Consider the following 24537-nt stretch of genomic DNA (forward strand, 5'->3'; position numbering starts at 1 on the left):
TAGAGTTGGAAAAGCCTTTGTTGAGAAAATTGGACTGTGAAAATTCGTATTTAGAGAAAATTATAGCTGGAGAAATCGCTTTTCACAAAATTGTAGTTGAATAATTAATTTTCTAAAAGCTTAGAGCTGGATAAGTGGCTTTTGAAAAAGTTGAGGTTGGAAAATTCGATTTTGGAGAAAATTATAGTTGAAAAAGTTGTTATTTGAGAAATTTGGAGTTTGAAAATTCTTTTTTGGATAAAATCAGAGTAGGCAAAGCCTTTTTTGATAAAGTTAAAAATGGAGAAGCGGCTTTTGACAAAATTGGAGTTCTAAAATTCATTTAGTAGAAACTTTTAATTCGAAAAGTGATTTTTGAGGAAAATTATTGTTATAAAAGTCCTTTTTTTCGCAAAATTTGAGTTGGAGGAGGAAAAGTCTCTTTAATCCTTCAATTATACCGACTAGTATGGAAACCACCCCATTTATCAACATGCGATCATCGCTTCCGGGGTTTTTGCCGCACCGGCACCGTTTCGGCTGGTGTAAAAACGCCCTTATCAATACACGCTAATGTGAAAATGCCCATGAAAACCAATTATTCATTAACATACGATCAAGCCTTCATCTCCAGCGGCGTATTTGCGGTACCGGCGCCGTATCGGTTGGTGTAAACACGCCCTTATTCGATAACTGCCTCAAACCATATTTTTCTCCAAAATTTATCGATCAATAATGTTTTTTTTTTTTGACTTGATTCTCAGTTATCAAGCCCAAATTCGTCTTCATCTGCCTCCGGGTTTACGAGAAGACGAAATAACCAGATACCCTTTGATAGTTCAAGTATACGGTGCACCGGGTAGTCAATTGGTCACCGAAAGATGGCGGGTTGATTGGAACACTTATTTAGCGGGAAACAAGGATTATATTGTGGCCCAAATAGACGGCAGGGGTACCGGCGGTCAAGGACATAGGATACTACACAAAGTTTATTATAAATTGGGATCCTTAGAAGTTGCGGATCAGCTGGAAGTTACGGAGTAAGTTCGTTTTTGAAGCGGGAGGGGTCGTAGTTTCGGGTTTTATTGATGTTTTTTTTTTTTCGACAGGTACTTGAGGGACACGCAGCATTTTATCGATAAACGACGCGTCGCCGTTTGGGGTTGGAGCTACGGGGGATTCGTGGCGGCATTGGCTTTAGCTAGTCCCAAGAAAGTTTTTCGATGTGCCGTAGCCGTGTCCCCTGTAACTAATTGGAAATTATACGGTAATTGTCTTTATTTCATTATTTTTCGTCCAGTTAGGGATTGTTCGACTAAATATGTGGCGGTCGAGCCGAGCTGCTCGGCGCGAACATTCGTTGAATTTTCAATTAAGCTCTGACAATAACTTTGTTTGACTTTGGACATGGAAAACGCATTTTTTCAACGGAAAGGTACCTGGAAAAATATATTTAAATGAATTAGGATTTTTTTGACAACATTTAGACTTGGAATAGTCATTTATTGACTTGTGACTAATATATTTTTTTAATGTAGACTTGGAAAAACTGTTTTCTGATTAATTTTCGACTCTAGAGTCATTTTTTTCTTGAAGATTTTGACTTTGAAAAGCCATTTCTGTTCAAATTCCGCTTGGAAGTCATTTTTACGAGAAATTTTTTTTGTCTTTTAGTGCAAATTCGAGTAATATTTTTGACAAATTTTGACCTGGAAATCCGTTTCTGTCGAAATTCTACTCTGGAGTCATTTTTTTGAAAGATTTAGACTTGGAAAAGTCATTTCTGTCCAAATTCGACTTTGAGGTAATTTTTTTTGACAAATTTTGATTTTGGAATGATTTTTTTGACAAATTTTGACCTGGAAATCCGTTTATGTCGAAATTCGTCTTTAGAGCCATTTTTTTTGTATGATTTTGACTTTGGAGTTATTTTTTTGAAAGATTTAGACTTGGAAAAGTCATTCTGTCCAAATTCGACTTTGGGGTCACTTTTTTGACAAATTTTGATTTTGGAATGATTTTTTTGACAAATTTTGACCTGGAAATCCGTTTCTGTCGAAATTCGACTCTGGAGTCATTTTTTTGAAAGATTTTGACTTTGGAGTTATTTTTTTGAAAGATTTAGACTTGGAAAAGTAATTTCTTTCCAAATTGGACTTTGGGGTCATTTTTTTTAACAAATTTTGATTTTGGAATGTTTTTTTTTGACAAATTTTGACCTGGAAAAGCCGTTTATGTCGAAATTCGACTTTAGAGCCATTTTTTTTGTATGATTTTGACTTTGGAGTTATTTTTTTGAAAGATTTAGACTTGGAAAAGTCATTCTGTCCAAATTCGACTTTGGGGTCATTTTTTTTGACAAATTTTGATTTTGGAATGATTTTTTTGACAAATTTTGACCTGGAAAAGCCGTTTACGTCGAAATTCAACTTTGGGGCCATTTTTTTTGACAAATTTTGATTTTGGAATGATTTTTTTGACAAATTTTGACCTGGAAAAGCCGTTTCTGTCGAAATTCGACTCTGGAGTAATTTTTTTAGAAGATTTTGACTTTGGAGTTATTTTTTTGAAAGATTTAGACTTGGAAAAGTCATTTCTGTCCAAATTCGACTTTGGGGTCATTTTTTTTAACAAATTTTGATTTTGGAATGATTTTTTTGACAAATTTTGACTTTGAAAAGCCGTTTATGTCGAAATTCAACTTTGGGGTCATTTTTTTTTGACAAATTTTGATTTTGGAATGATTTTTTGACAAATTTTGACCTGGAAAAGTCGATTCTGTAGATATTCGACTCTGGAGTCATTTTTTGGGGAGATTTTGACTTTGGAGTAATTTTTTTTGAAAGATTTAGACTTGGAAAAGTCATTTCTGTCCAAATTCGACTTTGGGGTCATTTTTTTTAACAAATTTTGATTTTGGAATGATTTTTTTGACAAATTTTGACTTGGAAAAGCCGTTTATGTCGAAATTCAACTTTGGGGCCATTTTTTTTGACAAATTTTGATTTTGGAATGATTTTTTTTGACAAATTTTGACCTGGAAAAGCCGTTTCTGTCGAAATTCGACTCTGGAGTCATTTTTTTAGAAGATTTTGACTTTGGAGTTATTTTTTTTGAAAGATTTAGACTTGGAAAAGTCATTTCTGTCCAAATTCGACTTTGGGGTCATTTTTTTAACAAATTTTGATTTGGGAATGATTTTTTTGACAAATTTTGACTTGGAAAAGCCGTTTATGTCGAAATTCAACTTTGGGGCCATTTTTTTTGACAAATTTTGATTTTGGAATGATTTTTTTTGACAAATTTTGACCTGGAAAAGCCGTTTCTGTCGAAATTCGACTCTGGAGTCATTTTTTTAGAAGATTTTGACTTTGGAGTTATTTTTTTTGAAAGATTTAGACTTGAAAAAGTCATTTTTGTCCAAATTCGACTTTGGGGTCATTTTTTTTTGACAAATTTTGATTTTGGAATGATTTTTTGACAAATTTTGACCTGGAAAAGTCGATTCTGTAGATATTCGACTCTGGAGTCATTTTTTGGGGAGATTTTGACTTTGGAGTAATTTTTTTTGAAAGATTTAAACTTGAAAAAGTCATATCTGTCCATATTCGACTTTGGGGTTGATTTTTTAGGCAAATTTTGACCTAGAAAAGCCGTTTCTGTCGAAATTCCACTCTGGAGTCATTTTTTTGGAAGATTTTGACTTTGTAGTTATTTTTTGGGAAATTTTTACTTAGGAAAGCTATTTTTATCAAGATTCGACTCTAGAGTCATTTTTGTCAGTCAAATTTTGACTTTAAAAAGTCAATTATGTCAATATTCGGTTTTGGAAAGCTTTTTTGCCAAAATTGAACTTGAAAAAAACCATTTTGAAGAAAGTAAGATTCCAAAAAGTCATTTATTGACCAAATTGGATTTAGACATTATCTTTTTGGGTATAGTACAAGTTATACTCCTAAAAACCCTTTAATGGACATAATTGGATCTAGGGAAACCATGTTTTCCAAAATTCATCTCAAAAAAGGTCCATAAAAACCTTTGTTGCCAAATTTAGACTTGAAAAAGCCAAATTTCACTCGGAAAAGTCCTTTTTTAGACACAAATGGATCTCGGAAAAAGAATTTTCAAGTAGACATTAGACCTGGAAAGTCATATCACCGATAATCAATGACATAAACATTTTATTATCGATATTATCAATGTTTGAGTCACGAAAAGTGGCGAAACTAGTCGGCTTTGATCGATTTTAATCGATTTTAATTGATTTTGATCGATTTTCCATTAGATTCGGCGTACACGGAAAGATTCATGGGTCTACCGAACGTAACCGACAATTACAAAGGTTACGAAGAAGCGGACGTGAGCAAAAAAGCGGAACAGCTAAAAGACAAAATGTTCTATTTGATACACGGTACCGCCGACGATAACGTCCACCTACAACAATCGATGGCGCTGGTTAGGGCACTGTCGGAAGCCGGAACGCTCTTCAGACAACAGGTGACGCGCCTGTGCGACTATAAACTTCAACTCGAACGATTTTTTTTCTGTTATTTTCCAGATCTACCCCGACGAAAGTCACAATCTTGGCGGCGTGAAGCGACATCTGTACGAAAGTATGGGGGATTTTTTGGAGGACTGTTTCAGGAAGCAAGTACCACCGGAATTCAAAGCCGGTTTGAGGAATTCGGCGGATTAGGGGACGAAGAAGGGATCGGAATGTGATTCAAGTGCCAAATTTTCGAATGCCGATTAGTCAAAATGTCGTAACGGGATCGCGAAGATATCGACTTTACCCCGTATACGGTAACGTGATTTACGACGTTGTTCGGGGACGTTTGGCAACGTCGGAATTCCGTTATCGTCTATGGTACGGGGTGGAGAGTTGGTATATTTCGTTCGCGCCCCGTATAATTAATTTATGAATTTTGCGGCGGGGAATTTTTTTATCGTTTTATCCGACTCAGATTTGGGAAAACCTTTTTTTTTTTGTTTTTTGTTTTTGGGCAAATTGGCTTGGACAAGTCGACAAAAAGTGATATGGAAAAAAGTTTAGATTTGGAGGGACGATTTTTTGGGGAAAATTAGGATTTTATGGCGAGGAAAAGTCATTTTTTGGGAAAATCGTTTTTGGATTATTGTTTTTGTCGAAAGTTGATCGTTTTTTGACGATTTTAAGACTCGGAAAATTCATTTTTAAACTGAAATTAAAGCTTTGATCGTTTTAGTTTGAATAAGACTCGAGGAAGACCTTTTTTAGACGAAATTATACATTTGAAGGCCTTTTTTGGAAAATTTATGAGTCGAAAAACATTTATAGATTATATTAAACCTTTAAATCCCATATTTTGGTGTTTTTAGATCTAATTTAACCTTGAAATTTGTTTTTAGACGAAATTAGACCTTTAAAGATATTTTTAGACGAAGTTGGACCTTTAAATCCCTTTTTTTTGGTGGTTTTAGATCTAATTTAACCTTGAAATTTGTTTTTAGACGAAATTAGACCTTTAAAGATATTTTTAGACGAAGTTGGACCTTTAAATCGCATATTTTGTTGTTTTTAGATCTAATTTTACCTTGAAATTTGTTTTTAGACGAAATTAGACCTTTAAAGATATTTTTAGACGAAGTTGGACCTTTAAATCGCATATTTTGTTGTTTTTAGATCTAATTTTACCTTGAAATTTGTTTTTAGACGAAATTAGACCTTTAAAGATATTTTTAGACGAAGTTGGACCTTTAAATCGCATATTTTGTTGTTTTTTGATCTAATTTTACCTTGAAATTTGTTTTTAGACGAAATTAGACCTTTAAAGATATTTTTAGACGAAGTTGGACCTTTAAATCCCATATTTTGATGTTTTTAGATCTAATTTAACCTTGAAATTTGTTTTTAGACGAAATTAGACCTTTAAAGATATTTTTAGACGAAGTTGGACCTTTAAATCCCTTTTTTTTGGTGGTTTTAGATCTAATTTAACCTTGAAATTTGTTTTTAGACGAAATTAGACCTTTAAAGATATTTTTAGACGAAGTTGGACCTTTAAATCGCATATTTTGTTGTTTTTAGATCTAATTTAACCTTGAAATTTGTTTTTAGACGAAATTAGACCTTTAAAGATATTTTTAGACGAAGTTGGACCTTTAAATCCCTTTTTTTTGGTGGTTTTAGATCTAATTTAACCTTGAAATTTGTTTTTAGACGAAATTAGACCTTTAAAGATATTTTTAGACGAAGTTGGACCTTTAAATCGCATATTTTGTTGTTTTTAGATCTAATTTTACCTTGAAATTTGTTTTTAGACGAAATTAGACCTTTAAAGATATTTTTAGACGAAGTTGGACCTTTAAATCGCATATTTTGTTGTTTTTAGATCTAATTTTACCTTGAAATTTGTTTTTAGACGAAATTAGACCTTTAAAGATATTTTTAGACGAAGTTGGACCTTTAAATCGCATATTTTGTTGTTTTTTGATCTAATTTTACCTTGAAATTTGTTTTTAGACGAAATTAGACCTTTAAAGATATTTTTAGACGAAGTTGGACCTTTAAATCGCATATTTTGTTGTTTTTAGATCTAATTTAACCTTGAAATTTGTTTTTAGACGAAATTAGACCTTTAAAGATATTTTTAGACGAAGTTGGACCTTTAAATCCCTTTTTTTTGGTGGTTTTAGATCTAATTTAACCTTGAAATTTGTTTTTAGACGAAATTAGACCTTTAAAGATATTTTTAGACGAAGTTGGACCTTTAAATCGCATATTTTGTTGTTTTTAGATCTAATTTTACCTTGAAATTTGTTTTTAGACGAAATTAGACCTTTAAAGATATTTTTAGACGAAGTTGGACCTTTAAATCGCATATTTTGTTGTTTTTAGATCTAATTTTACCTTGAAATTTGTTTTTAGACGAAATTAGACCTTTAAAGATATTTTTAGACGAAGTTGGACCTTTAAATCGCATATTTTGTTGTTTTTTGATCTAATTTTACCTTGAAATTTGTTTTTAGACGAAATTAGACCTTTAAAGATATTTTTAGACGAAGTTGGACCTTTAAATCCCATATTTTGATGTTTTTAGATCTAATTTAACCTTGAAATTTGTTTTTAGACGAAATTAGACCTTTAAAGATATTTTTAGACGAAGTTGGACCTTTAAATCCCTTTTTTTTTGGTGGTTTTAGATCTAATTTAACCTTGAAATTTGTTTTTAGACGAAATTAGACCTTTAAAGATATTTTTAGACGAAGTTGGACCTTTAAATCCCTTTTTTTTTGGTGGTTTTAGATCTAATTTAACCTTGAAATTTGTTTTTAGACGAAATTAGACCTTTAAAGATTTTTTAGACGAAGTTGGACCTTTAAATCCCATATTTTGGTGTTTTAAGATCTAATTTTACCTTGAAATTTGTTTTTAGACGAAATTAGACCTTTAAAGATATTTTTAGACGAAGTTGGACCTTTAAATCCCATATTTTGATGTTTTTAGATCTAATTTAACCTTGAAATTTGTTTTTAGACGAAATTAGACCTTTAAAGATATTTTTAGACGAAGTTGGACCTTTAAATCCCATATTTTGGTGTTTTAAGATCTAATTTTACCTTGAAATTTGTTTTTAGACGAAATTAGACCTTTAAAGATATTTTTAGACGAAGTTGGACCTTTAAATCCCATATTTTGGTGTTTTTAGATCTAATTTAATCTTGAAATTTGTTTTTAGACGAAATTAGACTTTAAAAGATTTTTTAGACGAAGTTGGACCTTTACATCCCATATTTTGGTGTTTTTAGATCTAATTTTACCTTGAAATTTGTTTTTAGACGAAATTAGACCTTTAAAGATATTTTTAGACGAAGTTGGACCTTTAAATCCCATATTTTGGTGTTATTAAATCTAATTTAATCTTTAAATTTGTTTTTAGACGAAATTAGACCTTTAAAATTGTTTCTTGACGATTTTAGACTTGAAAAAAGTTACTTTTAGGCAAAAATTAGGCCTTCAAAATCGTTTTGGACTAAATTGAACTTGAGGGAAGCCATTTTTATGAAGAAATTTGAAATCGAAACTTTTTTTCTGAAAAAATTACCCTTTTTGCCACCATTAGATGAATTTTGCAGAAAACCTTAACTGGAAATGCCATTTTTGGACAAAATTGTGCATGGATAAGGATTGTTTCGACAAAATTCCACTTTTAAAACCCTTTTTGCCACCATTAGATGAATTTTGCCGAAAACCTTAACTGGAAATGCCATTTTTGGACAAAATTGTGGACGGAAAAGGATTGATTCGACAAAATTCCGCTTTGAAAACCCTTTTTGCCACCATTAGATGAATTTTGCCGAAAACCTTGAGTGGAAATGCCATTTTTGTGGACGGAAAAGGATTGTTTCGACAAAATTCCACTTTGAAAACCCTTTTTGCCACCATTAGATGAATTTTGCCGAAAACCTTAACTGGAAATGCCATTTTTGGACAAAATTGTGCACGGAAAAGAATTGTTTCGACAAAATTACATTTTGAAAACCCTTTTTGCCACCATTAGATGAATTTTGCCGAAAACCTTAACTGGAAATGCCATTTTTGGACAAAATTGTGCACGGAAAAGAATTGTTTCGACAAAATTCCACTTTGAAAACCCTTTTTGCCACCATTAGATGAATTTTGCCGAAAACCTTAACTGGAAATGCCATTTTTGGACAAAATTGTGGACGGAAAAGGATTGATTCGACAAAATTCCGCTTTGAAAACCCTTTTTGCCACCATTAGATGAATTTTGCCGAAAACCTTGAGTGGAAATGCCATTTTTGTGGACGGAAAAGGATTGTTTCGACAAAATTCCACTTTGAAAACCCTTTTTGCCACCATTAGATGAATTTTGCCGAAAACCTTAACTGGAAATGCCATTTTTGGACAAAATTGTGGACGGAAAAGGATTGATTCGACAAAATTCCGCTTTGAAAACCCTTTTTGCCACCATTAGATGAATTTTGCCGAAAACCTTGAGTGGAAATGCCATTTTTGTGGACGGAAAAGGATTGTTTCGACAAAATTCCACTTTGAAAACCCTTTTTGCCACCATTAGATGAATTTTGCCGAAAACCTTAACTGGAAATGCCATTTTTGGACAAAATTGTGCACGGAAAAGAATTGTTTCGACAAAATTCCACTTTGAAAACCCTTTTTGCCACCATTAGATGAATTTTGCAGAAAACCTTAACTGGAAATGCCATTTTTGGACAAAATTGTACACGGAAAAGTATTTTTTCGACAAAATTACATTTTGAAAACCCTTTTTGCCACCATTAGATGAATTTTGTCCAAAATTTTCTCAGTTAAGTCATTTTTGGGCAAAATACAGTTTTGAAGGCATAATTTTTGTGGAGATTTGACTTTGAAAAGCCCCAATTTTAGTTAAATTATCGGATTTCTGGAATGTTCCGTTAGTCTGAGTCGGATCGCGATAAAATTCGAGGAGAAAATATGCGGAAAGTGAAACAAATCGACGCAGCGCTGCATATCTCGAATAATTTTCATAATTAATAATTAATAAAAGAGAAAGCGTTTTCTTTTCATTTTTTCTTTTTTTTTTCTTTCGACTTTTCGAGTCACCTGTATATATGAAAATGTACTTTTGAGTTCTTGAAACGACCAAACAACCATTCGTAGATTTAAGATTATTAGTGAGAAGGTGGAATCTCGGTTGAATAATCATTTATCGAAAAGAAAAATTTTATATTGACGATGAAGTCGATTCCGAAATGTTTTACGGAAAAATTCTAGTGGAAAAATCAATTTTTTACAAAATTTCAATGTGAAAAGCCTTCGTTTTGATTACGTTTGTGTTTTAAAGGCTTTTTTGACCGCATTAGACTTTGAAAAGCCTTTTTCCTGTTCACTTTAGAGTTTGAAAAGCCTTTGTAGACCTAATCATACGTTTTTCTGACCATATTCGACGTTGAAAAGTCTTTTTATAACCACTTAAGACCTTTGAAATTCCTTTCAAAACCCTGTTTTCAGCCCATTAGACGTTGAAAAGTCGTTTTTGAGCCCATTAGACGTCCAAAAGTCCTTTTTGTGCCCAATAGACGTTGAAAAACCCTTTTTTGAGCCCATTTGACATTCAAACAGTCCTTTTTTTGGGCTAATTAGATGTTGAAAAGTCTTTTTTCCACCATTTTACACTTTGAAAAGTCCTTTTTGGGCGCATTAGGCGTTGAAAAGCCTTTTTTTTGAGCCCATTAGACGTCCAAAAGCCTTTTTTTGGATTCATTAGAAGTTGAAAAACTCTTTTCGGGTCATTAGAACATTGAAAATTCCGTTTTTGAGCCCATTAGACGTCCAAAAGTCCTTTTTGTGCCCAATAGACGTTGAAAAACCCTTTTTTGAGCCCATTTGACATCCAAACAGTCCTTTTTTGGGCTAATTAGATGTTGAAAAGTCTTTTTTCCACCATTTTACACTTTGAAAAGTCCTTTTTGGGCGCATTAGGCGTTGAAAAGCCTTTTTTTTGAGCCCATTAGACGTCCAAAAGCCTTTTTTTGGATTCATTAGAAGTTGAAAAACCCTTTTCGGGTCATTAGAACATTGAAAATTCCGTTTTTGAGCCCATTAGACGTCCAAAAGTCCTTTTTGTGCCCAATAGACGTTGAAAAACCCTTTTTTGGGCCCATTTGACATCCAAACAGTCCTTTTTTGGGCTAATTAGATGTTGAAAAGTCTTTTTTGACCATTTTACACTTTGAAAAGTCCTTTTTGGGCGCATTAGGCGTTGAAAATCCCTTTTTTGAGCCCATTAAACGTCCAAGAATCCTTTTTTGGACTCATTAGAAGTTGGAAAACCCTTTTCGGGTCGATTGAACATTGAAAATCCCGTTTTTGAGTCAATTCGACGTCCAAAAGTCCTTTTTTGTGCCCAATAGACATTGAAAAACCCTTTTTGAGCCCATTTGATATTCAAATAGTACTTTTTTGGGCCAATTAGATGTTGAAAAGTCCTTTTTTGACCATATTACACTTCGAAAAGCCATTTTACGATCGAAGCAAACATGTAAAAGGCTTTTTTCACTTGAAAAAACCTTTTATGTATAAAATTGGACTTGGAAAAGTCATTTTTGGCCGATCTGATGTATGTTTTCACAAAATCAATCTCACACAAGTCACTTATGAACTAAATTCGTTTCGGAAAAGTCATTTTTGACTATTAGACTTGGAAAAGCAATTTTTCGTCAGATTAGACTGGAAAGAGCCATTTTTTGACCAAAACTGACGTTGAAAAGACCAAATTATTCTCAAACCAATTGATAAATACCAAATCTACCAAGATCCCATCGATATTTTTAAATATATTCGAAAATAATCAATAATTAAGATTTAGAACAGAAAAAAAAACAAAATATATTCAAACACATCTCATTTCACAATCGCTACACCCAAACTCACATCAACGCAACGTTTCGTCCACCGATTTACCATCTTCAGAGGCGTAAATTCAATTTTAATCGGTCTCTGAAGACGAAAACGCGCCGATCGAAACGTCGCGACGGTTCGAGTGTCGACGCAGCCGTAGTTACGAACCATCATCAACAAAATCCAACGTAGAATTAGAGTATAGAGCCGATATAAATAGAACTAGAGCTTATAAATTGACGCTCCTCCATTAGATTTTCCATAATTTAGTATTGGGAAAATTTTTATCGAAATTTATATATTTTCTCCGCTCTAATTTCCACGGAATTGTTTTTTTCCAACATAATTTTCCATTACCGAATGTGTGTATATAGGGTGTTCTGTAAAAATGTACCGTCGATTCGAATCTTCAAGTCGACAGAGTGACGTCATCCAATTTCGTTGAAACTTTTTAATAATTTTTTTTTAATTCAACTACAGGATAAAAAGTACAACGTGGCAACGATGTAAAACGACTACCATATTCAAGGTCTTCTGATAAAAGTCATGAATTGCGGCTTTGCCGGCTTTATCTGTTTGTAATAGTTATTTGGAAAAATTACTTTGGGATTTTATATATTTCATTATGATAATTTTTTATTATCTAGATGAGAAAATAATAAAATTTTTTTTCGAATTATTTTTTAAATTACAAATTTTAAATCGAAATTTCATTGAAAAATAATTTAAATAAGGGAAAAATTTCAGTGAACTTGGCAACGATGTAAAACATCCATCATGTATACGCACTTATATTGCGTGTTTGCCGGTTTTATTTGTCATTTAAAATTATTCAGTGAATTTTTTTGAGAAAATTCAATTTGATATATTTTGAATTAACACTTTTACGATGTAAGAATAAAAAAAACTTTCTACAATTGATTCATTTTCTATAACACTCGATTTAAATCAGAATTTCATTAAAATCCTTTTTTATCTAATAAACGTGGCAGCGATGTAAAATAATTTATCATCTTTGCAAGTAAATGCGCCTTTGCCGGTTTTATCTGCTTTTAAAAAAATATTCATTACATTTTTTCTAAATTCGATTTTGTATATTTTAAAATGATAATTTTAATATACTTATATAATTAAAAAAAAACACTTTTATATCGATTTATTTCTCATATCACTCGATTTGGATCGAAATTCTATTAAAAACTATTTTTATCTGAAAAGTAATTTTTATATTGAGGAATTTAAAAAAACGTGGCAACGTCTCAATCTTTCTTCATTGCGTTATAAGTAGCAGTGGCACAGTAATAAGAACAAGTCGCCATTTTGGGTTCGCGATGTGTGTACGTTTGATTTATTCCTGTTTGAAATTCTGTCTTTTTCCCGAATTTTGTGAAAAATATGAAAATGTGGATGTGTAGTTTAAAAAATGTTTTTTTAAATCTGGATCATGTCTTCTGGTGAGTTTTTTCCATGTTAAATGAGCTGGCATTCTTATCAAACATCATTCCATAGCATGCTTAATTGATCTTATTGTATTTTGTTGGGCTCGTTTTTGTCCTAAATTTCTAGTTAATTCAATTTTGGGTAGATTTTTGCATTGGTTCTATTCTTTCTCTATCGTTAAAATACTTTCTCAAGTTTTCCTCGTGTTTTGTAAACAAGCTTTGTTTTCACTAACATTTTTGCTTTGATTTTCGTATTTCTTGGGGTCGTTTTTGTTCTAAAAACTTATTTGACTGAATTTTATAATCGATTTTAGCAAAGATCCAATTATATTTCCATCCTTTTAGTATTTTTGACAATATTACTCGTTTCTTTGACCGAATTCTCGTTTCCTCGGTGATTTTAGAACGTTTTTAATATTTCTTAGAGTCTTTTTTGTTCCAAATTTCTAACTGATCATTTCTTAGGGTCGATTTCGACAGGAGATAAATTATTTCTCACTTCTTACAATATTTTTTCTCTATTTCTCGTTTCTTGGAATATTTCAGGTAATTTTTGGTATTCCTTGGTATATTTTATGACCTAAATTCCTATTTGACTAATTTTTAGAGTCGATTTTGATAAAATCGCAATTATTTTTCACTCTTTACAGTATTTTTTGACAATATTACTCGTTTCCTGGACCTAATCCTCGTTTACCTGTGTGATTTAGCACGTTTTTTTGGGTTTCAAATTCCTACTTGACTAGCTCTTAAAGTCGATTTTAGCAAGATTTCCATTATTTCTTACTTCTTATATTATTCTTAAACCATTTCTCGTTTTTTGGAAGATTTTAGTGCATTTTTTGTTTTCTTGTGCTTGCTTTTATCCTAAATCCTACGCGACTAATTTTTAGAGTCAATTTTGGCTTCACTTCACACAAAAATTATCAAAAAAATTTTTTACTCTTATTTATTTAACAATATTTTATAAAAAAACTCTTTTAATCTAAGAATAATTTTAATATGAAATTATGATAAACACGGCAACGTTGTAATATCTTTTCATAGAAACTTGATGTTCACGCAACAAGATTCAGTCGCCATTTTGTTCATTGAACGTGTGTGTGTTGTTGTTTTTTAAATCACAGTTTTTTTCGCATTTTGTGAAAAATGTGAATAATAGTGATACGTGAATGTGAATTAAAAAAAATAGTTTCTACTTAATCTGGATTAACCATTTCTTACTGTGAGTTTTTTTAGGTTAAGATATATATCGTTTTCGTTAGTGAATTAGGTACTAATTTCAAATTACCTCTTTCAAATTCATTTTAAAGCATCAAATATCATTTGAATAGCTTACTATAGTTTTTTAAAAGTAAAAACCTCAAAGAATAATCAATATAAAAAGAAAAACGCTCTAAAAAATTGGGTACGATCTTTGTTGTATTTTTCATAATCATTAATTTAAAAATTATGTTTTTTTATGAAACTGAAAGTACTAAACGGATATAAATATGTAATTTTTAAGATTTTCGTTAATATTATAACAGGTGTATAAAAATTGCTGGGATACTTGTTATTTTTTCTATTATAACTTTAATTTAATGATTGTAGAGACGTAGACAACTTTCATATTCACAAATTTTCAATTTATTTTCATATTTGTTATAAATATATAAAAAAATCACGTATTGTATATGTATTAGTATATTTGCTGATAATAAATTGAGTTTGGTTTAATAACCTCACAATATGGACGTAAATGATTAAGTAAATCCCGGTACACTTCGGTAAGGAAAATTATGATAATAATGTTTATAATATTTATTTAGACAAACTTTTAAGAAAAATGAAAATTGTAGTTGCCTAGTTCTAGGACTGATATACGTAGATTGTTTCAAAATATGTACATAGTTCTATTTAAATGAATCTAATAAAACGAATATAAATTAGGCGGCTTGCCAACTGTACGAGGTCAAATCAAAAAACATTTTTACAGCTGGACTACTTTTTTTATTCGTTTTAAATGAATTGATACCCGAACATTGATACAACATCAATGTTAAGTCTTCAAGATAGGGTTGGTTGGAAATACACTTAATTCAAACATAACCTAAATGTTTGTTTTAGCATTTGTGCGAAGAATACGATTTTTTTTTTCACAACTAGAATTATGTGGATTCATTTCAATAGAAAACTACCTCGACCACTAATCTACAATGAATTTGAGGTTTTTTGATTTGACCTCACTTTCCATCTTTCATTTCTACAGTCAACCAAAGTAGTTGTATAGACGAGGGTCCAAAATCTGTTCTATTTTTCCAAAATATGCACGTTGTTAATAAACTTATAAGAATGAGTGAGAGAACTGTTCATCTATGAAGCAATAAATTTTTGTATTGTATCCATCCGGTATAAACTTTTTGTTATGTTCATATGGAAACAGCATGTTTGTCATGACAAAATATTTTCCATCCTGGATGTATTCAAACTAGTACAAGGTGTGATTTGGATAGTTTCCGAGGGGGCCAATAAATAAAATGGTAAAAGGAATTGATAAAACAACGGACACGTCAAATAAATGCTAATAAGATGGCAAAGAAAAACCAGAGGATGTAGATGGTCATTCATCTACGATTGAGCGAGAAAAGTATTGAATCCAGGAAGAGGAGCTAACCAGGAGCTCTTCAGATTCGTCCATGAGGTGGTTTGAAACGTTTCTGAGAGGAAAAAGTATTCAAATGGAAGGAATTAGATGGAAAAAAGATCAGAAATGTCTAAAGGAGTTGTGAAACTGCTTTCATGATCACAAAGATGAACCAAATGATGTCAATGATCCTTTATTTGTGATTTAACAAGAAAAGCATTCAATTGAGTCAAAGGAGCTAAAACGAGCTCTTCAGATTCGTCCATGAGGTGGTTTGAAACGTTTCTGAAAGGGAAAAGTTTTCAAATGGAAGGAATTAGGTGGAAAAAAGATCAGAAATGTCTAAAGGAGTTGTGAAACTGCTTTCATGATCACAAAGATGAACCAAATGATGTCAATGATCCTTTATTTGTGATTTAACAAGAAAAGCATTCAATTGAGTCAAAGGAGCTAAAACGAGCTCTTCAGATTCGTCCATGAGGTGGTTTGAAACGTTTCTGAGAGGAAATAGTATTCAAATGGAAGGAATTAGGTGGAAAAAAGATCAGAAATGTCTAAAGGAGATGTGAAACTGCTTTCATGATCACAAAGATGAACCAAATGATGTCAATGATCCTTTATTTGTGATTTAACAAGAAAAGCATTCAATTGAGTCAAAGGAGCTAAAACGAGCTCTTCAGATTCGTCCATGAGGTGGTTTGAAACGTTTCTGAGAGGAAAAAGTATTCAAATGGAAGGAATTAGGTGGAAAAAAGATCAGAAATGTCTAAAGGAGTTGTGAAACTGTTTTCATGATCACAAAGATGAACCAAATGATGTCAATGATCCTTTATTTGTGATTTAACAAGAAAAGCATTCAATTGAGTCAAAGGAGCTAAAACGAGCTCTTCAGATTCGTCCATGAGATGGTTTGAAACGTTTCTGGGAGGAAAAAGTATTCAAATGGAAGAAAATGGGGAAAAATGTAAAAGTATTTCTATAGTTATAAGGAGGATTCAAAAAAAGTTAATGATCATTCAGGCCCTCCTACGAGGGGGTTTGGATAGTTTCCGAGGTGGAAAAAGTATCAAAGTAGAAGAAAAATAGTAAAGAAAAGCACGAAGCGACTAATTTTTCTTAGAATCGCATATATATTTTTTAATTCGAAAATATTTTTCTATCCTGTTGGTAAATTCGAAAATATTTTTGTCTCCCAAACATGCTGATATTCCATACTGATGAAAAATGTTAGAAACAGAAGTCGCTGCAGGAATTGCGCTTACTGCTTTTATTCCCCCTATTTTATTTAAAATATCATAAAATCATCCCTTAATTTTTTCAAAAACCTTTTCCAGCGAACTCATTCTTTATAATATACTTAAAAAAAAACTTGTTAAAATTTACCATATTAAATAAAAATTTCGAGTTTCTTTTATGTGTTTTTATTTACCAAGCCCCTACTCCCGACCATTATACAGGATGTTTCGAAATAATCGTGACCGACAGTCGTGTAAATATTCCAACAGGCAGCGCTGTTGCCGGATTCACTATCACGTAGGTAAAAATTACCAATTCCACCAATAACGAATTATTAATATAGTTGCATGGTTTCTCTTATCCAATTAACGTATTTCTTTATATTTGTATAAACGCTGGGGATTCCTGCACTTCCACATCGGTCAGATCCGAAAGAAAGTATACCAACCTAAAATTACAGTCATAAAATTTGATGTAAAGCAATGTAAAATAGCAATTTAACTAAAAAATGAATAATGGGATGGAAATAGACTTATAATGTTGCCTATGAGGCATTATAATAGTCTTTGTCTAGAGTTTCGGTTTCGACTTTCGGATCTCATCAGTACATCACATAAAATTATTAATTTACACTAAAAAAAATTATACATCAAATTTACCTGGTAATAAGTATTGCCGTGTCTAACTAATAACGGTGCTCCCCCGAATCCACTACACGCGTCATTTCCTGCTTCCCCCCCAGCGCAAATTTGATCTTCCGTGACCGGTAGTGACCCCCCGTAAACTCGAACGCATTGTTGAATGCTTACGATAGGTAAATGCAACACTTGTTGCTTAGGCAAAGCATCTGTAAGGACATTTTCCGGATTGTTATCGATATTTATGCGCAGTCGCTGTACTCACAAGTTTGTCCAGCTGCTTTCCCCCATCCCACAAGTAAACCATTGTTGCTAGTCACTGACCAAGACTCCGGCAAGCATATCGGTTGAGCAGTCACTATAAATGCATTAATTTATAACTATTAGAACTTAACCTTTGCAAAAATGTTTGGAAGGAAAAATAATCAAACAACTACCAAAATTGACCTTGAAGGTTAGTCAGTTGTGAATTTAGGACAACAATGACCCCAAGAATGATTGAAAACGTGCTCAAGTGTTCGAAGAAACGAAGACAAAGAAGTAGAATTAATTAAATCTCTATCAAACTCGACCAATGAAATTGATCAGGTAGAAATTTAGGACAGAATGACCCCAAGAAACAAAGAAAACGTTCCAAAATATACGATAAAACGAAATTTTAAACTAAACAAAGAGAATTATTATTAAAATATCTGAATCTCTGCCAAATTAGACCCCAAAAATTGGTACAGTAGGAAATTGGGACAAAAACGGAAATACCAAAGAAATCTGCGATGACACGAATTGGAATTCCACACAAAAAACGATACAAACAATCAAAACACCTTCCAGGAGAGAAAATAATTACTCCTCGCCCCGACTCGACTTAAAAAATAAATCAAGAAGGAATTTGGGGTGAAAACTATCCCAAGAAATACCAAAAACGTGTTTAATATCTCCAAGAAAACGAATTTGCATTTCAAAACCATGTCAGGATGAAAATTGATTACAACCCAGCCCAAATGTATCCTGAAAATCAATTAAGTAGGAATTTAGGAAAAAAACGACCCCAAGAAAGACGAAAAAATGCTAAGTCTTCTGGGAAACGAACTTTGATTCCAAAAAATGTTGTCAGGATGTGAAATGATTGTAACTTAGCTCGAATTGATTTTAAAAATCAGTTGAGTGAGGATTTAGGACAAAAAAACCCCAAAAAGGACGAAAAAAGTGCCAAAGTCTTCTAGGTAAGGAATTTCATTCCAAAAAAACGAGACAAACGGTCAAAAAATGTTGTCAGGATGTGAAATGATTGTAACTTAGCTCGAATAGATTTTAAAAATAAGTTTAGTGAGGATTTAGGACAAAAAAACCTAAAAAGGACGAAAAAAGTGCCAAAGTCTTCTAGGTAAGGAATTTCATTGCAAAAAAACGAGTCAAACGGTCAAAAAATGTTGTCAGGATGTGAAATGATTGTAACTTAACTCGAATCGATTTTAAAAATCAGTTGAGTGAGGATTTAGGACAAAAAAGACCCCAACGACGAAAAAAGTGTCAAAAAACGAAACAAACGGTCAAAAAACTCAGTCAGGATAAAAAATTATCACAACCAAGCCTAAACAGATCCTGAAAAGCAGTCGAGTGGGGATTTAGGACAAAACCGATCCCAATAAATAGAAGAAACTTTCGGTATTTGTTGACAAAAAGACGTCCCAATAATTCGACAACATATTTGGTCCGTTATTGTTGCAGAAAATTGAGTCTCATCCACGATATACACCTGATCTGATTACTTCATATCCCTAAACTTTGCTCGAAGAAAAACTCCCTCCTGAAGTGGCTCTAAACCTACTTGGTTATCCTCTGAATGTTGGCCAAATTCTTCTTCTTCAAGAATACGTATCGCCTATTGAATTGCAATTTATGTTTGTATTTCCAATGATCTAGATCGCCATCTACTTGGATAAGATCAAGATACAGAAATATCAACACCAAGTTGATTGGGCAGCGAGCAAAAACTGGAAAAAATGTTCAAATTCACCTGTGAAATTCATGGGAGTTCTTAGAACCAGTAGTGCCACATTATTTTCGAAAGTTTCTTTCTTGTAACCGGGATGAACGATCACGTGGGTTATTACAAGATCTTGAGTAGGCAAACCACAAAACTCCTCGCCGCAATCGATGTTTGTATTTGTGTTATATTCCCCGACACGTACCATGTGTCTAAAAAGAAAATACAGAGCGTCTCAAAAAGAATCATAAAGAGAAAAGATTTCTTACAGTTTAAAATTGTCCGCTTTAGCCAGAGCGCAATGCGCCGCCGTCAAAATGATTCTCGGATCAATGATGGAACCCGTGCACGGAAATTTCGTTTCTCCAGTTAACGCGTCTAAAATAAAACGTCATTATAGAGAAATTAGAACTGATTGAAGATAGCAAGTACGAACTCCTGAAACCGATCCGTCCAATCCAAGGATAAGCCCCAATTCCTTCGTAACCTTCACCTTGCACCTGCGACATTCCGCATCTCTGTCCATCCACTACCCTTCCCGGTAGAATCGTGGTGGTTTCGGCGATTTGGGGACAGCATATTAACCCCGAACCTCGATACCCGCAGCTCAATTGCGCAACACTGTTAAAACAATGTTCAACTGATGGTTTTTTTTATTGCAGAATCCATACTTACTTGTTATTGAGCAGACAGTCGCTGCTGATGATATTACCGATTATTGGACAGGATGATAAAGGAACGCATTGCGTGTTTGAAGGGCAGAACGTTGTTACGTAATTGGTAGACTCATATGTGTTCACTGGAATATAAAAAAGTATTAAATTCTTCAGTTTTGTTGCTAAATCGTCCTTTATCCGTCTACACTCTAAAACCTCGGAATGTGTTCTAAATCGTCCTCTACCTACCTACACTCTAAATCAAAGTCAATTTTAGTGGCAACAACACTTTGGCTACTCTTAGAATGAGTTCTTAGTTTATTACTGGTTACGATCCCAATCGATCGATCCAATCCGCTTCGTCGTTGCCCTTGTTGCCCAGGCATCAATAAGAACTTGATTTCATAGCAAGAAACACTCACCAGTTTCTATTGTTGTTAATTTTGTCGGTCTAATTGTGCTATCGACTGTTTATTATTGGATAAGCTTATGTAATAGCACTCTGCCGCTTAAAGTATCAAATGATATTAACTATTAATTTTTTTATTTTGTTTTTTATCATTTTGAATTAATAATTTTCTATTTACCTTGAACGAAGTTCAAAAGTAATAATTACATGTATTTCAAATTAAAATTGTTTATTTCTATACCGGGTGGTTATATATCTTGTATTACCTCACTAAATCTCTGTGAGTGACTTTAATGTGGCGAATAAATTATTTAGAGGCATTAGTGCCGCCGCTCAGTGACCACCAGCTCAATCTGTGTAACCTTTACAAGAAAACGATGGATCCTTCATCTAGATCTTCTTTCATTCCTTCTTGATGACAAGTTCTTTTTATTTAAATCTATTCTACCTACTCGATCCTTATTCAATAATTTTCATCCGCGTTCCCGTTTCCATTTAATTTTTTTCTCGTATTTTTACAGCTGCCAGGTGGAGTTTCAACCACACCCAAAGAACCGGTACACTACAATTCCAGTTTCTTTGCTAAATCGTCCTCTATATATCCACAATTAGATAAAACCTCGGAACGTATTCTAAATCGTCCTCTACCTATCTACACTTTAAATCAATGTAAATTTTAGTGAATTTGTGGTTAGTTTTTCTTCTATTTACTTATGAAGCTCGCAAAAATTTCCTTTCGTTTTAGGCAAATTTTGTATCATAGTTTTCGTATAAATTCCTTTTTTTCTATTTATTTGAAAAACAGATTCCTGTTTGGTTATATATAAATTCAGTTTTTTCATATGTTACTACGGCATAAGCTCCTTTTATTCGAATCTATTCTACCTACTCGTTCGTTATTGGAGTTTCAACAATTGGGAATCCAGTTGGGGGCGGCAACCATCCCGGATTTCTATAGATAAGAAAGAAGAAGTAAATGTGTTGCGGCTTGTTTTAAGGGGGTAAACCTCAGCCTCTAAACTATCACCCTACAGTTTCATTTGGTCAAATTAGAATGAAATTTCACGTGAAACGTTTTCCGTGTCGAATTATTTTCACGAAAATATTATAGACTCCTTCAGTAAATGGTAGCCTATTTGGAAACCAAAGAAAATGACATGGAAATATTAGAAAATCATTAAACGTGACTTACCTCCACTAATTTCGTTTCCGATGATGAAAATCACAAATTTGAAAATTAGTTTAGAAAAATTCACTCTGTAACCCATGCCGGAGTATATTCAACAAAAACTAATATGGAATAATAAGTAAAATGAAATTAGGAATGATTTGACCTTCTATTGAAAAAAAAATGATCGTACAAGCGTAACAAGCTATTTCCGTATCAAATTATACAACATGGACTTTTCGTCCTTATTAATTATATCATCAACAGTAGATCAATAAACCTGTATAGCCCAATAATTAGTCTCTTTATACGGGGGGAGCCAAGAAGAACTTATATATATTTAAAAAAAGAATACGCGAATTTGGAGTAGATCTGACAACACCGCACGTCGATACTACATGGTTGCCAATGTTTAGAACTCAATTTCACCAAAACAAGAGCCATGATTCCGTGTATACTTTGGATTATCTAGTTTTTACTCATTTAATGCAATTATCAGTACAAATTTCATCAAAATTGCGAATTTTTAGTAAATCTGACAACACCGCACGTCGATACTTCATGGTTACCAATGTTTAGAACTTAATTTCACCAAAACAAGAGCCATGATTCCATGTATACTTTGGATTATCTAGTTTTTATTTATTTAATGCAATTATCATTACAAATTTCATAGAAATTGCGAATTTGGAGTAGATCTGACAACACCGCACGTCGATACTTCATGGTTACCAATGTTTAGAACTTAATTTCACCAAAACAAGAGCCATGATTCCGTGTATACTTTGGATTATCTAGTTTTTATTTATTTAATGCAATTATCATTACAAATTTCATAGAAATTGCGAATTTGGAGTAGATCTGACAACACCGCACGTCGATACTTCATGGTTGCCAATGTTTAGAACTCAATTTCACCAAAACAAGAACCATGATTCCATGTATACTTTGGATTATCTAGTTTTTATTTATTTAATGCAATTATCATTACAAATTTCATAGAAATTGCGAATTTGGAGTAGATCTGACAACACCGCACGTCGATACTTCATGGTTACCAATGTTTAGAACTTAATTTCACCAAAACAAGAGCCATGATTCCGTGTATACTTTGGATTATCTAGTTTTTATTTATTTAATGCAATTATCATTACAAATTTCATAGAAATTGCGAATTTGGAGTAGATCTGACAACACCGCACGTCGATACTTCATGGTTGCCAATGTTTAGAACTCAATTTCACCAAAACAAGAACCATGATTCCATGTATACTTTGGATTATCTAGTTTTTATTTATTTAATGCAATTATCATTACAAATTTCATAGAAATTGCGAATTTGGAGTAGATCTGACAACACCGCACGTCGATACTTCATGGTTGCCAATGTTTAGAACTTAATTTCACCAAAACAAGAGCCATGATTCCGTGTATACTTTGGATTATCTAGTTTTTATTTATTTAATGCAATTATCATTACAAATTTCATCATAATTGCGAATTTGGAGTAGATCTGACAACACCGCACGTCGATACTTCATGGTTGCCAATGTTTAGAACTTAATTTCACCAAAACAAGAGCCATGATTCCGTGTATACTTTGGATTATCTAGTTTTTACTCATTTAATGGAATTATCAATACAAATTTCATCATAATTGCGAATTTTGAGTAAATCTGTCAACACCGCACGTCGATACTTTATGGTTGCCAATGTTTAGAACTTAATTTCACCAAAACAAGAGCCATGATTCCGTGTATACTTTGGATTATCTAGTTTTTACTCATTTAATGGAATTATCAATACAAATTTCATCATAATTGCGAATTTTGAGTAAATCTGTCAACACCGCACGTCGATACTTCATGGTTGCCAATGTTTAGAACTTAATTTCACCAAAACAAGAGCCATGATTCCGTGTATACTTTGGATTATCTAGTTTTTACTCATTTAATGGAATTATCAATACAAATTTCATCAAAATTGCGAATTTTGAGTAAATCTGTCAACACCGCACGTCGATACTTCATGGTTGCCAATGTTTAGAACTTAATTTCACCAAAACAAGAGCCATGATTCCGTGTATACTTTGGATTATCTAGTTTTTACTCATTTAATGGAATTATCATTACAAATTTCATCATAATTGCGAATTTTGAGTAAATCTGTCAACACCGCACGTCGATACTTCATGGTTGCCAATGTTTAGAACTTAATTTCACCAAAACAAGAGCCATGATTCCGTGTATTCTATGGATTATCTAGTTTTTACTCATTTAATGGAATTATCAATACAAATTTCATAGATATTGCGAATTTGGAGTAGATCTGACAACACCGCATCTCGTGTGAGATGCTAAAAGTGTTTTTTTTTATCTTTTGATTCATTACAACACTATTTTCATAATGGGAATGACAGAATTAAGCTTCGATCCTTAAAATTGAATCTGTTGAAAGGTTAAGACGACACTTCAGAGGTTTTTAATAAAACACCAAACGTATTTATTAAGACATTTAATTCAACAACCATATCGATAGCTTATAAAAAAATTTTCGATGGAAAAGTATTTTATAAATGAGTATAACTCATGCACCTGTATATTAAAGAATTTCACTTATGCCAATTTTTTTAGTCTCAATTTGAATGAAAAATTGGGGCTGCTGATTTGAATTATAATCAAATCTGTCCATCTGGCATCCTTTCCACGTGCAATCAATTTCTGGAGGACTGCAAACTAGCGAAACATAAAAAAGAAGAGGAAATAAATGGCAGGGAAATTGTAAAAAATATTATAAAAAGAAAAAAAACTGTCAATGAAATCTAGAAAGTGATTAAAATAGTCAGAAAAATATTACAGGCAAGGAAATTAGCACAAATATTATTAAGATGCGAGAAGCTGATTAAAAAATATAAAAACTCGACAAAATAGTCCAAAAAATCTGGATGGGGCAAGAAAATAGTCAAAAATATTACAATAAGCCTAGACAATAG

At 32.6% G+C, this 24537-nt stretch overlaps 2 protein-coding genes across 2 annotated transcripts in view; one reads left to right on the forward strand and one right to left on the reverse strand.

Annotated features, from left to right (window-relative positions):
• Positions 1-5425, forward strand: part of LOC130898617 (dipeptidyl aminopeptidase-like protein 6) — a 19084-nt gene extending 13659 nt beyond the window's left edge. Inside the window, exons 11-14 of the mRNA XM_057808032.1 lie at positions 744-1019; positions 1089-1246; positions 4265-4476; positions 4538-5425. Of these exons, the coding sequence (XP_057664015.1) occupies positions 744-1019; positions 1089-1246; positions 4265-4476; positions 4538-4675 (784 nt within the window). The 3' untranslated portion in view covers positions 4676-5425. The remainder of the gene's footprint in view (positions 1-743; positions 1020-1088; positions 1247-4264; positions 4477-4537) is intronic.
• Positions 5426-16856: 11431 nt separating this feature from the next.
• LOC130898629 (phenoloxidase-activating factor 3-like) lies at positions 16857-21801 on the reverse strand. The gene is made up of 8 exons (XM_057808047.1): positions 21570-21801; positions 19988-20111; positions 19749-19933; positions 19582-19690; positions 19343-19524; positions 17591-17683; positions 17347-17534; positions 16857-17135 (listed from the first exon to the last, which is right to left on the reverse strand). The coding sequence occupies exons 1-8, from the start codon at positions 21643-21645 to the stop codon at positions 17022-17024; spliced, it is 1071 nt and encodes a 356-aa protein (XP_057664030.1). The 5' UTR covers positions 21646-21801; the 3' UTR covers positions 16857-17021.
• Positions 21802-24537: the final 2736 nt, after the last annotated feature.

This window comes from Diorhabda carinulata, chromosome 10 (assembly GCF_026250575.1).
Source record: "Diorhabda carinulata isolate Delta chromosome 10, icDioCari1.1, whole genome shotgun sequence".
In the NCBI taxonomy this organism is placed as follows: Eukaryota; Metazoa; Arthropoda; class Insecta; order Coleoptera; family Chrysomelidae; genus Diorhabda; species Diorhabda carinulata.

Excerpts from the sequence above, each read along its gene's own strand:
- LOC130898629 (XM_057808047.1), bottom strand. The coding sequence starts at position 21,645 with ATGGGTTACAGAGTGAATTTTTCTAAACTAATTTTCAAATTTGTGATT. Across the intron at positions 20,112-21,569 it reads CGGAAACGAAATTAGTGGAG|TGAACACATATGAGTCTACC; the intron begins GTAAGTCACGTT and ends TTTATATTCCAG. Across the intron at positions 17,535-17,590 it reads GAAAGCAGCTGGACAAACTT|ATGCTTTGCCTAAGCAACAA; the intron begins GTGAGTACAGCG and ends ATGTCCTTACAG.